At 39.3% G+C, this 17,380-nt stretch overlaps 1 protein-coding gene across 2 annotated transcripts in view; it reads right to left on the bottom strand.

The window, feature by feature from the left end:
- MIPEP (mitochondrial intermediate peptidase) overlaps positions 1–17,380 on the bottom strand; it is a 78,528-nt gene that overhangs the window by 18,340 nt on the left and 42,808 nt on the right. For both annotated transcript variants that reach the window (XM_075742170.1, XM_075742171.1), the window contains exons 15-16: positions 14,301–14,375; positions 6,467–6,586 (exon numbers count right to left, since the gene is read on the bottom strand). In XM_075742170.1, the coding sequence (XP_075598285.1) occupies positions 6,467–6,586; positions 14,301–14,375 (195 nt within the window). The remainder of the gene's footprint in view (positions 1–6,466; positions 6,587–14,300; positions 14,376–17,380) is intronic.

Raw genomic sequence — 17,380 nt, 5'->3', positions numbered from 1 at the left:
AAAGTGGAATATGAGCAACATCAGTGCCTCTTCAAGTAATTGAAGAGAGAGGAAAAGTGGAAAAGCAATCTTCTATGAAGGCGCTCAGACTCTGCTATGAAATCTCTGTCTCTCTGACCTACAACAGTGCTTTCTTTGAAATCCCCTATAAGGGAGATCCTCGACCTACTGGGTGTCTGCTTCCCTCTTCAACAAACAAGGGAAAAGACTAACAAGATTTTAAAATATTTGGTACTAACCATAATCACATTTGCTGTAAATGAAACCGGTTTTTGCCTCCTACTGTCTGCTCACGCATAAGAAACAAATTATCACAGTCTCAATTCCATTTTTTTTTTTTTCATAAGAGGTTTTCAATACCAGAACATACATAGTCATGTGTGCCCACACAATTTTCTCTTTGCTAGCCAAATAAACTCCATTTCCTCAACTTTCCTCATAGGTCACATTTCCAAACTTATTATCTTTCCAAAACTGCTTCTCTATATTTCTTTCAGTTTTTCTACATCCTTTTAAGAGGTAGACACCTACTACAGGACACAACGCTACCCACTCCTAAGTCCCCAATGCCAAATATTAAAATATATTTTTAAAAAGCAGATATGAGTTTCTTTAACAGCATCCCATGTTCTTTACTTCTGTATTTAATTGCTTTCCTAATACAAACTACTTTGGATCCAAATTCTCTGGATCATTTAAATTCTACTTTCCATGATTTCTGCAATCTTTGTCAACTGAAGGATCTTCTATAAATATAGACAAACTCTCACCCAAATCATTAACAAAAACACAGAACCGCAGTAATTCCTGGACAGACCTCTGTCTGGAAGTCACTGAAAATGTCCCAGCTTGAAACTAAGCTTTAACCTGCTCCTTCAGCATGTTTTCTACATGTCGCCTCAGCCATAACTCCACAGTTTGCTGTAGAATTACCATTTGCAAGTGTCAAAAAGCTTGCTAAATCTAGAGTTATGCTGTCAACCGCTTCCTTCCTATTCCCAAGGTCAAAGAATTTCTTAAGAAGTGGATTTTTTGCATCTCAGATGGTTCTTAACAAAACCATGGTGATTTTGTTCATTTGATTGTTCTCAAGGTACTTATGAACTGCTTAATAACTGGTTCTGCTACTTCTTTGTTGTTCTCTCCCCCACTGAATCCATGCTCTCCTCTTATTTCTTCAGCAGTTATGGAACTGTATTTGTCCTTACTACTTGCATTTTGCAACTCAACATTTCTAGCCTTCTTTCTTCTGAATACTTTTAATATTCTTTTAGTAATTATATCCAGTCATATAATGATCTGTATTTTTTATTGTCTTAGTAAGGTCTTTAAATGGCTTGGTTCCTTATTCCCAAATCTTCTTTGCAACAGAATAGTTAGTGTCTTCGGTTCAGTCTCTTTGATAACTACACAGTGTCTTTTGAATCATCATACTTAGCTGTTCTTTTTCATTTCCTTTAATCAAGCTTTCAGTTCTGCTTAGGCTCTATGATTACCTTAGTTTAACTTAATAAATCTAAGACAAATTTGGGAAGATTTGAGATAAAATAAGTATGAAGTGAAATCACAGTTTAAAATGTAATAGGCAGCACTACTTAGCCTTCCTTACCAATAATTTCAAGATTCATATTCACCACTTCGAGTCAAGTTTTCAGAAATCAAAACCACTTTTACCTTCAGAGGTTACGGGTTATCGCTTACTTATTTTAAGACAGCTGCCTCATTGCTTTTCCAGTCTGACTATTTATTCTCTTTCTAGTGTTACTGATATTCACATGAAATGTTATACAAGACTGCAGTTATAACTCCACTTTATTAGTCACTCCAAAGACCTAACAAGAAATTCTAAGACAACAGACGCCACAATGACATGGACGGCAGATTCAATAACAAGATACTTCACTCAAAACTGCCAACCAGCCCTCAGCAGGCTGAGGAATGAGCTTGTTAAAAACAGTACTCTCCGCTGCGGCACCACTATTGAGAGTGATTATGATCAGTACAAAACTGCAATACAGAACTTAAGAAACCACACTGTCTCCATTTTTGGCCTCGGCCTCTGGCTTACCTAACAAAACTAAGCGTGAGGTCAGGTCACCTTCAAACTCCTAAGGGTCCTAAGAAGGAAAAAGAGGCATACAGCTGAACTGCTTATTTGCTCTCAGGTGTTCTTCAACAAAATAAAACGGGGACTTGGGTACATGGTGACAATGTGCAGTGCAGAAACTATTTCTTCTCTGCAAAGAAGTTGGTTCTTTCTTTCTAGTGACACCAACTCCTCTTTAGCTGACCAGTCTCCCAGATGCCTTTATATGCATCCTGTTAATTAAATCCTTGTGTTCTCAGCACCCATGGCAAGCCATGTCTTCCTGCAGTGCCTGACAGCTTCTCTGAGCAAGCACTCCAAATGTTAGGTTGCATCTCATCCATTGATTTCCTTTGTCAGAAACATGACAGACAAAATCCCGGCAAGTTAAGACAAGGACCTAGATGGAGTCTTCCAAGGTCAGGATCCCTGTCTAGGCAGAGTTCCCCCAGCTGCAGGAAGAAGAAAGACTAACCACTGCATTGGTGATACACCTTTTTTCATACACATCTTCCCTCTAGGATACCCTCTAACAATACCTGTCTTGTTTTCTGTTGGCAAACTTGGCTGGCTAACATATTTGGTCTCTCTAATCACTAGCAACCATAGGCCATTAAGAAATTCTCGTACAGCCAAAGAAACCTGCACTCTGGACAAAAGTATATAAGCATAATTAACCTATAACCTGTTTTAAATTTTAGGTCACCAGTAGAGGTGGTCCTTCTGAACTAATATGTACTTAACATGCAAAAAGGGGAAAAAGGGATATAACAAATTATTTAGTGTTCCAAAAAATTTCAAAAGGCTCCCTACATAGCAACATGTTCACTCCTATCGAATGCAATTATAATGATGTGTGTGGGTTAATTCCAACACTTTGTATTCAAGAAATTCTTCTGTTTCTGGAAGAAAAGCTTACCAGAAGGCCACATAATTTTAAAAAATGCAGAATGGACTATTTGGCAGCGATCTAAAAGAGAACCCAGATTCACTGTGCCTCACTCTTCAAAATCATTTTTCCTCACAGTCACAAGTCAAACCAGCATCTCCCACCAAACTTCCAGATTAGAATGAAGGAAAGTTACTATGATGGACAGACAATTAATATGTAAGTCCATAATAATTTTTTTGAAAATAAGAATCAGTAATTCAAACTAATTCAATTTTTCACAAAGAAAATTCAGATATGATGATTCAGGCAGCTGGTGCTTACTGTAAAACCACTTCATTATTGGGAGTTCTTTCCTGTAACTGCAGGAGGCTGCAATCTCCACTATCAATGTAGAACCTGTTTACCCTGTGTCTCATTTTTTGTTTCCATACTGAACCGAAAACCACAGCAGGAGATAGGAATTATTATGCTTGGCACATGACTAACAATGGCATATCATTAAGTTTTGATGACTGTCTCAAAGGAAAGTAGTTTTCAAGTCTGAACTTGGGGGACAGGCAGGGGACTAAGCAACAGATCATGGGGACTTTGATCACATCTCAGGTGGATCAAAGGGTCACCTGATACTTTTTTAAAAGTCTCTCTGGGCATCCTGGAGACAAAGGTAGAAGAGACCAGGAGATACACTCTAAAAGCAGATAGTGTAATCGATTGCAAGGCAGGTCACAGTAAATGGAAACTGGCTTTACCAGATGTAAGAAATAAGCTATGATTTGAAGAAAAGTTTGGAGTAAAAGCTAAGTACTGAATTCCCCACAGCACACAGATTTTGACAACAAGTACAGTCTGGAAGAAATGGCAGGAAAATGTGTTGTTGTCATTATTATTTGGTTTATCTTGCTTTCTTAGAAGAGTCAAAAGGAAGACCGATTGCATTTTAAAGGCATCACAAGGACTCAAGCATCCAGCCTGTGCAAAAATTCTATTCATTTTCCAAACACAGTAACACAGATCTCCTCTGGCAACAAAACCTCCAGACACTACAAAAACAGGCAGATACATTTCCTTGCCCCCCTGCCTGGCAGTCATCAGCTTCTGGATTCGGTAACAGAGCAAAGAAATCCCAGTAGAATTTCATCCTCCAGCATCTAAACCCTGTGTACTTTTGAATAGATAAGCAATGGCCAGTCAGAAATTGAGATTTGCATTCTTCAGAAAAACAAAGTCTTGTGGACTGCTGTTTCTCTGTGCTTCCATCTGTCTACGGTTTCTGCTCCATCCTTCCTTTCTGGCTTGCATACAGCTCTAGTTTCTGCGACCACCTGTGTCAATGCAGCCAATGCAAATACTACTGCATGTGGTGCCAACTGCCCCAGTGCGTGTAAAACCTATCTGGATGGCAAATACAGACTTTGACAGGATTTTCTTCCCATTACCCCTCCTACTGTTGGCACATGAGACAGGATATTTGCTGAGGATGATGCTTTGGTATACCTTAAAATAGGTATCACCACATAGGTACAGCAGCATTTATATATTAGGGGCAGTTTATGCTCCTCATTTTGAAATTACTATAACAAAAAGACGCATACAAATTGTCCTGTTATCTGAGCTGTGCCTCAGAAAGACAGAAATTCATCTGCTAAAGATATCTGCTGCAGCTCTATTTCAGAAAATGAGTCTGCACATGAGATTGAGGCCCAAGTACATTTGAAGGATATTTACTAAGTTTACTTGCCCTTCAAGAGCAGTAAGAGGGAATTAAGGGTTATCAGGAGGAGATAATAATGGGTACTTGTGCAGCCCTGACGGACAATGCTACTACAGAAAACCATATTAATGCCATAAAATCTTCACTAAGGAAGAATTACTTCTACTCAACACCACTAACTTAAAATATACAAGACTAACACAACAATTCATAACCGAATCTAAACCAATAGAAAGCAGTTAAAATTCAAATAATTAAAATACTTCATTTTCTCTGCCAACCATGTATGTACCTAGACAAATGACAGATGAAAATAAGAGCTCGTCACTCTTATAATATTTCAACATCTACTTCTGAAATTAAATGAACAGAAGGAACATATTCTCTTCATTTAAAAAAAAATTAAAAAAAGCTTTTACTTTCAAGACATTTATCTTTTTTATCAGGACTACAAATTAAACTGAAAACGTATCTTAAGTTCAGGGAAAAGAGCAGCAAAGGACAGCAAGCCAAATTACAGACATGAATTACTCCACAGAGTGCTGATATTCTTCTAATGTAATTTTCCACTAAGTTTTACTGAAATTTAAATTGCATTACAGGTCTTGACTAGACACACCAATTCTATATTCAATAAATGTAAAGAACATAGGCTTTCTGACAATTCAAAAGTTCACAGTACATTTTGCTGGGATAAAGTTCCAGGCCAAAACTTGCTGTCTTTCTTCACATTGAGGCTACATTCATTATAAAATGTTACTCTTTTGAAGGTAACAGTTAAATAAAAACTGTTCAGATGGAACAAAAAACGTAGACTAACTTTCAAAGCAGGGAACCGTTCCATTCACTGGGTAACTAATACCTGTGGAAGAATGATGTAAAACACCACTTATAAACATGCTAAGAAGTCACACATGGTACTCTGAAGACATCTTGCTTCCACTCCTCTGGCTTTCCCAGGCCAGCAGATGCAGTGGAGTTTCCATGAGCATAATTCTGCTAATACACTTCTCAGAGAATGAGTCTCACATTGTTGACAAGGAGAACAGTACATTTCCTGAGACGCAGAAAGCAGAGAAAGGATCTGGCTATTCTGACCAAAGTGTCAAACAGTGATTTGGGCTATGCTCCGGCTGGGAATTCAACTCCAGACAGACCAGGAAATATCTATTATCTAAGCAAACTGCACCTTCGGATGTAACATGAAGTACAGAACAAATGCACAATTAGTCATCATGAAGATCAAAATTATGTAGCTCTGTTAAAGTATTGAGTTCTACTCTTTCAGACCATGTTACAGATACAACATGAAAGGATAAACAAGTGGTGTGCCAGAAGTCACAGCAGTACAGTGGGAACAAATCACTCCCAAGTCCTACTTCACATTGACTTGCTCTCACATGCTGACATTTACGGTATGCAAACACCAACATGCAGCACAGTGCTTTGCTGCCTTTTAGAAGCAGTCCTTTTCAAAGCTAAAAGAAACTCTCTTTCCAATGTATTGTTTCTTGATAAGAATATAAAAGAAAAAGTAACTAGGCTCAGCACAAGACTATACCTATACAAAACCAGGTACAAAAATTTTGATTTTTAGCTGAAAATTTCCAACACACTCCTCTCCGGATAAAGTGGCTGAAAGAAAGCAAGCTGTTTCAACATAACAATATAACAATAAGCGCGCCAGTTTGTGTGTGTATGGGTGGGTGGAAGTAGTGCTATTAATATGCTATCAAATAAAAGGTCTAGTTTATATGGTCAGTATGGTTCTACTCACTGTATTAGGTACATATGGCAATCCATAAACTTTCTCCTGTGTTTCCTTTAAAATTTCAGTGGTTGACATTTTTAGAGGATGTTTCCCATGGTAGATTTGGTCCAAGGCAGCATAAAATACCTAAAACCAAAAAAAAATACATGCATGTTTTTGGCACATAGTGTTGGCATTTGATAATCTAAAAAGACAAACAGAAAAGAATGGGAGAGAGAGAGAGAATAGGGAGAGGGAAGAGTTTAAATACATAGTTTTGTAAATTTTCTCTTTTTAGTATAACATACAAGGAGAGGAACAGGTTCTTGGAGTACACCAATCACTACCATCAAGACCCATCATAAATCCGTGTTTAGATCACCGAGAACACTAAATGCAGTACTAAATTGCTTGCATTTTAAAATAAAATTAAGACCTGTCCCTAAAGCCCTCCAGTGATTCTCCTTTTCAGAAAGAATATTTTAAAATAGATTTAATAAAAAGACTTAAAGTTGAGTGGACACAGAAAAATAAGCTATTCCAAGACATGTTCATGCAGCCATGAAAACACATCAACCTGCAGAGCAAGCTATGGCCCAGGTAGTGAACATAAGAAGCTGCACATGGAGCTGCTGATGCTCCTGAGTTTCTGCTAGAGCACTCGAACGGTGTAGTCCTAAGGCAGATGCTTCCTTTGGTTTAGCTCTCACAACCAGAGCAGTAAATTGCTGCAGTGCAAGCTTAGCCTGAGATCACGCTACACCATGAGGGTGCTTTACCACAGAGGTAAGAGCTGGTTCATAGGCAATTTTTGTGCTGTGAACTACAGCGGAACACAGATATGTGTTTTAATATGAAGATTTCCTATTCTGTGGAAGTCCAGGGAAGATAGAAGATGACACCCATTGCTGTGCAACACAAGATATTTTTGAGAAGTTTGGTGGATCCAGACATTTAAGCCAAAGAGTTCAGGTCAGGCTATCCTGCGGTAGGCACATTTCATAGGAAAATTGAATGGTGGGGAGCCTCAGAAAAACTTTTGCGCAAGAGATGAAGCAAATAATTTGGCTAGAGATTCAGGCCCAGTCATACTCCCAGGGATACTGCAATACCATTCCCAATGAGATAAACACAGTGTTTTAGGAATTATAACCACAAAATGCAGAAATTTTATGGAGAAAAAGTCATTTGGAGGCATTCTCTACCCATGGAGAATGGATGGTTTATGCAATCTGAAAAACACAATCCCCTCAACATGTGAAAAGAGTCGTTATTATGAAATTTGGGTACAGAAACATTTTTAACTAATTATTTACTAGAATTCAACATTGGGACCAGGGGGAGGAGGCTGGATACAAGACATAGACCAAAAATGTGACTGTTTCTAAAGGACCATATTCCTTCTGTTTGAATAAGCTGCCTTCTAACATACAGAATCTTGATAAATCCTTTGGCGGTGTTTTCACAAATGATAAATGTGACAACTGATTTTTTTTCAAGAAAAACTGAGGGTTATAAGGAGAGGGGTTAAGAAGCCATGACTTGCAGGAACTGCTCCTGAATTTCCTGCTTGCTTCCTACATGGCAATGAGATGAAAATAGGTCAATAAGACCTACGCTTGCAGAATCAGCCACTAATGACATTGCAAGTTTTGTGTCCCAGATAGCAACATTGAGCAAGAGATGCAAGCACTTAACATCGCCCATCTACAAACTGAGAGCAGGCAGCAAGTACCTGTTCAGAGGATAACTCCATGAAAACACTGCACCAAATGGCAAACAATAATAAGTACTTTATTTTTTCAAACCAAACTTTGCAGGGGTATTTAAATTTTTCCATCATTATATTGATAACATGAAAAACTAAAAATCTAAAAAAAACCCTATACTAGATTGTATAAACTACAATATTTTTTACTCTTATCTTAGAAGAAAAAGAAGCCTTTACTTGTTCTTTTCATCATCAGAGCTGGTCTCTAGAATCCTAGTTCTTTTTTTTTAAACAAAGTTTAACAAAAGCTACAGCATTTATGGTAGCAATGGTGACTGAGAATATGACCAACAGTAAGTACCATGAATAGATTTGGAAATCACCTGAAATAATAGTCCTAGAAAACTCACTTTCTTCTGTGACCCTAGGCTTTCATGACTCTGCAGGAGTCATTTCACACCAACTTTCCTCTCCTTTCCAAAACACCCAAACCAAAGATCAGGAACCTCAGCATCCTGCTTCACCCCAGCCTTGATCCTCTTATTTTCTGTCTCCCAGCTTTGTTAGGACCTGTTTGCAGTTGCTCTTCTGTGTTCTTCACAAGATGGAGTAGACCGCACTGCAGTGGACCTTCTCTAACGTAAAACTTGGAGTCAAGCAGTTTGAGGTCAGAGAGCTGGAGCAAAAGCTCAACTCACAGCCAGGCAGTGAGGAAACAGGAGCTGAAGGCCAGTGAAAGGGACTGCCTAAAGATCAATGTGGTAATAGAGAAATGAGTCACCAAAGCCAGATATAATCTTTCCTCCGATCCTGGCATATGTAAAGTGTGGGAAGAAAGCTATGAGCCAGGCCACCTGGACAGCATAGTTAAAAAAACCCCATCCCTGAAAATAAACTTGGATGAACTTTATATCCATAAGCACTCCCATCTACAAACCACAGTTCTGTGTGTTTACACAGACCTTTGAAATGGGAAAAGGAGACACATCCCAGGACCACGGGATTTTAGGTGATACTGCTGAGGAGCATGTTAACACATGCAGTAGCTAGAAGATGATTTCTAATGTCAATAAAACACATTTCCCAAAAGACCCAAAAATATAAAAAGGCCAAAGTTATCTATCTTTATACTGTCTCTCTATTTTGCACTGACATTGGTATTTACTAGTTTCACTTGATTCCAGTTCTTTCTAGCTCTTTGTCTGCTTAACAGTAGTAGTATGTAAACAGTTACACATTTTCCAGTGAAGTTACTACTGACTGAAAGACTCTGGGACTTAATCTGCATGGCAAAAGCCTTATGAGAAGATGTATGGATTCTCCTATCTTTCCTCCTGAGTAACTGATTAGATGAGCTGGAAGAAAATGCAGAGGTATTACAGTTACGATGAAAAAACAGCATCGTTTCGTATTTTCACATGCTGATAGACTTATTTTCTGAACAGATCAAAAAGAAAACCTTAGGCATTTTCCTCACTGCTGGAAATTTTTTTTCAATTTTTCTTTCTTTTTTAAAGATCAAATACAGCTTTCATAGCATTTAGTCACCAATACAGAATATACTCTTTGCAAAGCCTGAAGGAAAGGTATTAGAGTCATCATTCACAGTTTTTTTCAGGTATATACATTAGTAGTACATATATACTTTGGCACCTGCAGATTGAAATGCATATTTTTCTTCAGTGAATTATTATACTTTTAAATCTGCATGAGCAACAATACACACTTCTACAAAGGAACTTTGAATTTGCCATGTAATCAACTTCTCTGGGACACTTTTTCTGAAGTAATAAACTGAATGGCTCTGCCAGCCAGTCTCTGAACTGAGTGCATACTTCTGCGGGCATTGCAATTGGAATCTCCAAAAACATGGTGCTTGAAGTAGGAAATGAACAATATTATTCAGCACGGCATCGTGGTCGTTTGGCATGGGTTGAAACTGGTTGAACTTTAGTTACACAAGAGTAATTTGAGGGCAAGCAGCTTGCTTAATCACCGCATCACTGCCAGCACCAGTCAATCTTTAGGCACCCACAGGAATTTGAGCCCACCAGAAGTGGGTGTTCTCTCCCCAGTTTTAAAGCTTTGGGGTCTGGAGCCACCTGGGACAGACCCTACAGAGACCCCAGGAGCAGCTGAGGGCCAGCAGCGGCAGAAGAGATTGCACAGCCCATCCCATGGGACCAATGCAATGACGACTCCTTGACTTACTTCTGGAGCACGCCGTCTCCCCTGACACAGGGCAGGGAGGCTGTGTCACTTGTTAATACACCAGTGGCTTAAAGTGTTCTTGGTATTCAAGTCCATTTAGCCCCTACATTGCCAATTTGATCTCAACCCTTCGCAGGATTATAGCAAGTACATATGCAAAGTAGAAGGGAAATCTGTCAGATCTACATATAGCTGGTATGGACACAGCAGAAAAGAATAGGTGCATGTGAAAGCCCTTGATCATCACTTTGGTGGTTCCTAGTCTGTACATTGGCAAATTATTCTGTGTTAGTAGACTTCATGAATAGAGATCCACCACTAAGCATTTTCAGTATAAATTTTATTTTAATCCAGAATTTGTTTTTTTCCAAAAACACCCTCTAATATGTATTAATTATATTCTTGTCCACATTCTTTTCTGGTTTCTCAGCTATGAGAACCATTCAGAGTCAGAAGTGTGCGTTTTAAAATCAGAACTGCACAGAGGGTGCAGTTATTTTCATGTTACAGAGGTATAGCCACAGGTAGAAACCTCCTTTTTCACACCTCCTGCACAGTCAACACTGACAATCAGTGCTGCACTGAAAGCATAATTCAAAAATCCATGCAATATAACCAACGAAAAAAAAATCTATACACTGAAAACAGTGTTAAGTCTGGTTTTGATTAGTGTAACTGACGCTTAGACATTTACAGGTCCACACAGCAGCATTCTGATTAGTTTTAAATCACTTTAAATAACTGCACAGAGCACACTGCAAATATTTAAGTTGCTTTTTTAAAAATCAACTTCAGTTAACCAGCACAACTCATTTTTCTAGACAGAGTTGCAATCATTTGGGCACTTTTCAAAGTGAAGAATTACAAAGATCTGATCTTTAAATTTGTTTCTATCTACATCTCAAAGATAATGACTACCCGTTATTAAGGTACTAGCAGAGTTATCTCACCTAAACACTAGGTCAACTGTAAAAAGAAAAATTATACGGCTTAAGGCAAAAGAAAGAAGAAAATGAAACTACAAAAATCACACAGCAGAAGCTTGTAGCATACTAAAGTGCAGCCAAATTCTCACTGTAAAAAAACTTGGCTGGATGCGAATGCTACTGTTCAAATGTGAGAACTGCTGTTGCAGGACTCAAAACCCCTAAATATGCATTTTAAACAGAATCCCTATTTCCTTTACTTCCTTTGAAGAAAAGCAACATTGATTGTTTATGGAAATGACCGATTAATCACATCTACCCACAGAAAATAAAGGTTTATGAATTTAATTACTGCTCCTAACACTATGAGAGAGAAGTTGTACAGCTTTATAGCTCAGCCACCAATTTTGATGGCAATAACAAGTTGCCACTTTATTATGGCAGCTGCAGAAGACAAGGAGCTCAAATCATATTCTAGTAAATAAACACAGCAGGGCATAAGCAATCCAGGAGGTTTCTGGAATATGCTGACGATAACTTCCTTCTCCAAGGGACAGAGACGCCAACGAGGAGAGGTGCCATGCTGGACCTTGTTCTCACCAACAAGGAGGGGCTGGTGAGGAAAGTGAAGCTCAAGGGCAGCCTTTACTGCCATGACCATGCAGTGGTGGAGTTCAAGATCCTGGGGGAAGCAAGGAGGGTGGAAGCAAGGGCAGGAAGCCTGGGAGGAACACAGAGAAGTTGTCCAAGCAGTCAGGGATGAGGTTAGATAAGCCAAAGGCCTGCTAGAATTAAATTTGACCAGGGATGTCAAAGGCAACAAGAAAAGCTTCTATAGGTGCATCAGCGATAAAAGGAAGACTAGGGAAAAAGTGGGCCTTCTCTGGAAGGAAACAGGAGACCTGGTTACCCAGGATATGGAGAAGGCTGAGGTACTTAACTTTTTTTGCCTCAGTCTTCACTGGCAAGGGCTCTAGCCACACCTCCCAAGTTGCAGAAGATAAAGTCAGGGACTGGGAGAATGAAGAACCACCACTAGGAGAAGATAAGGTTCAAGACCATCTAAGGAACCTGAAGGTGCACAAGTCCATGAGACCTCACAAGGTGTGTCCACGGGTCCTGAGGGAACTGGCGGATGAAGTGGCCAAGCCACTATCCATCATACTTGAGAAGTCATGGAAGTCTGGTGAAGTTCCCACTGACTGGAAAAGGGGAAACATAACCCCCATTATTAAAAAAGGAAAAAAAAAAAGAAGACCTGGGGAACTACAGGCAGGTCAGTCTCACCTCTGCCCAGCACAATCATGGAGCAGATCCTCCTGGAAACTATGCTCAGGCACATGGAAAGTAAGGAGCTGACTGGTGACAGCCAACACGGCTTCACTAGGGGCAAATCCTGCCTGACAAATTTGGTGGCTTTCTACAACAAGGTTACAGTGATGGTGGATAAGGGAAGAGCAACTTATGTCATCTACCTGGACTTGTGCAAAGCATTTGACACTGTCCTGCACGATATCCTTGTCTTTAAATTGGAGAGACATGGACTTGACGGAGGGACTACTCAGTAGATAAGGAATTAGCTGGATGGTCACACTCAAAGAGTTGTGGTCAACAGCTCAATGTCCAAGTGGAGAACGGTGATGAGTGGTGTTCCTCAGGGGTCAGTACTGGGACCGGCACTGTTCAACATCTTTGTCGATGACATGGACAGTGGGATCGAGTGCACCCTCAGCAAGTTTGCCCATGACACCAAGCTGTGTGGTGTGGTCGACATGCTGGAGGGAAAGGATGCCATCCAGAGGGACCTTGACAGCCTGGAGAGGTGGGCCTGTGCGAACTGCATGAAGTTCAACACGGCCAAATGCAAGGTCCTGCACATGGGTCAGGGCAATCCCAAGCACAACTACAGGCTGGGCAAGGAATGGATTGAGAGCAGCCCTGAGGAGAAGCACTTGGGGGTGTTGGTGGACAACGAGCTCAACATGAGTCAGCAATGTGCACTTGCAGCCCAGAAAGACAACTGTATTCTGGGCTGCATCAAAAGAGGTGTGACCAGCAGGTCGAGGGAGGTGATCCTGCCCCTCTACTCCACTCTCGTAAGACCCCACCTGAAGTACTGCATCCAGCTCTGGGATCCCCAGCACAAGAAAGACATGGAGCTGTCAGAGCGAGTCCAGAGGAGGGTCACGAAGATGATGTGAGGGCTGGAGCACCTCTCCTATGAGGACAGGCTGAGAGAGTTGGGGTTGTTCAGCCTGGAGAAGAGGAGGCTCTGGAGAGATCTTATAGCAGCCTTCCAGTACCTAAAGGGGCCCTACAAGAAATCTGGAGAGGGACTGTTTACAAGGGCATGGAGTGATAAGACATGGGGTAATGGTCTTAAGCTGAAAGAGGGTAGATTTAGATTAGGTATTAAGAAGAAATTCTTCCCTGTGAGGGTGGTGAGGCACTGGAACAGGTTGCCCAGAGAGGTTGTGGATGCCCCCTCCCTGGAAGTGTTCAAGATCAGGTTGGATGGGGCTTTGGGCAACCTGGTCTAGTGGAGGGTGTCCCTGCCCATGGCAGGGGGGTTGGACTAGAACCATTCTATGATTCCATGGTTTGATTTTAAAAAGGTGGCCAGTATCTCTCAGTCCTGCTTTACGTCAGTAACTTTAATGATCCACAGTTACGCAATACTTCCTGTACTGCAACTTCTCCTTAAATAATTCCATTGATTTAAGAACTGAATCTTAAACCACATTTGGGAATTCTGATAATCTAACCATTTTCCAAAGCTCTGGTTTTCAAGATATTTTGCTACAGATTTAGACATTTAGCATTAAGCAGACAGCAGAATATGTTCACAAAAATAAACATGAAAATTAATATAAAAATCAATTAATTTTCACTAATTTTCAAATAGCTAGATAATTTGTCTACATTAAAATAAAAATCTGATAAAATTACAAGAATTAAAATAAATTCTGTAAGTTCTTGATAGAAAGTAGAGACTAGAATGCAAAGAACATACCTGGAGTTGCATATCAGCTGCAGCACACACCTTTTTGGATTCACATAGTCTTGACACCATGTTTTTTGGTAGTGGCTTGAAGAAAAAAAGAACAAGTCAGACACATTTAGAATTGTTGTATATTCGTAAATAGTACGCTTACTACTAGAAAAGGCTGAAGATGCAAAAAAAAAAAAAGACTTGTGGTAATAAAAACATATTTGAAGTGCTGTGCATTGAGGAACTAACAATAAGGAAGGAAAGCTCATTTGCTAAACAAAACATTAAATAGGCAATTATGATATCAGAAGTAATTTACATAGCAATCAAGAAATCACTGTGTCTCAATGTTTGTTTTTTTATAAATTGATCCTATGTTCCATCATATGCCTGTTAAAAATATTATGACTATCTTTAGAGATAAAGAACAGGTGGTGCAGTTAAAGTCCTCCCAGGTCATCATGGCTGATCTTCAAAAGCAGATACTGTAAGAGATTCTCCTGCCCACATAACTCCCATTGAGCTGGCAGGGTTTTCATAACTTCAACTGGGACAGCATCAGGCCTTCTACCCTAACCCACATAAAAAAAACATTTGGTCATACTCAACAGTAAATACCTACTCTTTGAAATTATTAACAAAATGGAATTTATTCCACATCTGTGGCAATTAAATTATTCATGCCACCACAGGCTGAAAGTCAGAGACATTTTTCAAGTCATTAAGCAAACTCATTTTGAATTGCTATCCAGACATCTGCAAGTACATACAATGATTTTTTAATGCTGGATCTTTAAGAATATCTGTATATGAGTGCTTGACCTTACACTTCTTCCACTGCTTCCTGAACCTTTTCAATAGATGTTTTTCCTAGTAAGCATATTCCCCTTTTTGCTAGCAGGTTTTTTAATCAAACATATTAAATATGGTTAAAATAACTGGGTTCTTGCTAAAATATTAAGAAAGTTACTACAAGTTTTACAATGTAATACAGATGTTTGGTATTACACTGAACTCTAAAAACATACCTACACTTTTATAGTGTGTTGAAGTGTTTAAGAAATAATACATGAAAGTCTACAGATCCTGATGGCTGAGCCATATGTTTAGGTTCTGTGCAAACGATGTGACTTCAAGACAAACAATGTTAATGTTCACAGAATAAAAACCCAACTCCAGAGAAGTTACACATAAGTGAGGAAAATGTTATCAATTAACTCTGTGGAATCTTGAAGTTAAAGCAGATAAGAAAAACTCTCAGCTTGCACAGCTGGTTTATGCAGTAGCTTGCCAAGGCTTGTAACCTCTTCTCCAAGACAAATGTTAGCTGGGTCAAGAACGGGATAGAACAACACCCACTATTTTGCCTGTCATAAACGCGCACAGCTGTTAAATTTCAACACAGAAAAATGAACCAATGAACACAAAGCCTGTCCTACAGTCTATCCTTGCTAGGCCAGCATTTACCCTTCCCAAATACAAAAATTCTATTTCAAATTACATGACGATTTTGGACTACTAGAGTAAGAGTAAACGGGCAGTTATCCATAGCAATAAAGACATTAGTAGCTCAGTACCTTGAGGTTCCATATTGGATTTAGCATTGTTCAAAATACTACTTAATTAGCTAGAAAAGTTATTAAGGCAAGAAACAAAGTAGAAAAAATTACAAATGGTAAAATGTATTTTGGTTGGACAATTTTTCTCCTGGCTCTACAAACACCTCTTGTCTCATCCTCTTACACAGAGTGAGGTATGCACTTCAATGACTTTTCATCCTGGAACTAAAGCACATGTGGGATTGCAATAACACAGTTTCAGTTGTTATGGAAGAAACCCTTGTGTAAGGAAACCTATTGAATTTTGAACAGATTTTGTTATTAAGCACCAAACCTATCAGCAAGTTTTGGCAGCTTTTTGGAGGCTTTATTTCCTAGTGAAGTAGTGCAGTATGCAATTAAACAAAACTGATTTCTTCTAGGGGCACCTGTATTTTGGTTACAGTAAAGTATAAGAAAACCGGACGGGAATTCTTAAATTGTAATTTGTCAGTGTTAAAAAAGCTGTACGTCCAAAAGCCTGGCAACAGTAAATATGTGTATTTTACACAGTTATAATTTAAGAGTGTTAAAGCCAAAAGCACTCCTACCAGTAAGGTCAAACCAGCTCTTTCAACATAATGGATTTTCAATTTTATATTTCAGCTATATTAAATGATGGTAAGAGGAAGTGCACAGGCATTCAGCTGGTATACAAAATAAAAAGAACAAAAGGCCCTAAGACTTTTCTAATTGGCATTTTGGTAAACCACAGTCCTACATATCCTCAACTGAATTGGGAAATCCAAGTTTGCAGTTCACTAGGGCACAGAGCAGCAAGGTTTAGCAATGTGGACAGACTTTGTACACTCCCTGGGTCACATCCAGCCCTGCTCAAGAAACTACCAAACCAGGTCTAATTCTCAGTTCAGAGCTATGCACTTCTCACAGACTCTCCACCCAAGAAAGTCTTGCTTTCTTTTGACTGTACTGCAAATAGCTGACCTCAAGCTGGAGAGCACTGCTGAAAAGACAACCTCTGTATTCACCTATTTCTTCCTTATGTTCTGCTACAAGCACCTATCCTGTTCTAAATCCAACTCCTGAGGGGAGACACAGAATGTTCATTAATAATATACTACAATCTCTTTGCACAGGAGATGGCTTAGCACCACCTTCTAGAGACCAAGTAAAATGTAGGTAATACCATGAGCCTCCAAGAAAATAATTTTATCTTTTTTGCAGCCATATGAATATCAAACAAACAATGTAGATCTACTCTGCCCTGAAGATCAAACTCTACTGTTTGAGCTTAAAAAAACAAGTAATCAGGAAATTACAAATCATTCTTATGACAATACCTATTGACAAAAAGGCACAGGAGAAAGACATGAATGTTCTTTTGTTGAAATCTGTCAGTGCTACTGATCTGGCTCAGAGACTGTGTTGTGATCGTAATTCACAAGCCAAGCAGAATTTGGCACCAGAAACACATTGTCAAAATTAGATTAAATTGAAAGAATGATAAAAAGGAGATCACTTATTTTTCCCAAAGCATCTTTG

This window comes from Balearica regulorum, chromosome 1, assembly GCF_011004875.1.
Source record: "Balearica regulorum gibbericeps isolate bBalReg1 chromosome 1, bBalReg1.pri, whole genome shotgun sequence".
Classification (NCBI taxonomy): domain Eukaryota; kingdom Metazoa; phylum Chordata; class Aves; order Gruiformes; family Gruidae; genus Balearica; species Balearica regulorum.
This window is presented reverse-complemented; position numbering and strand designations above follow the sequence as displayed.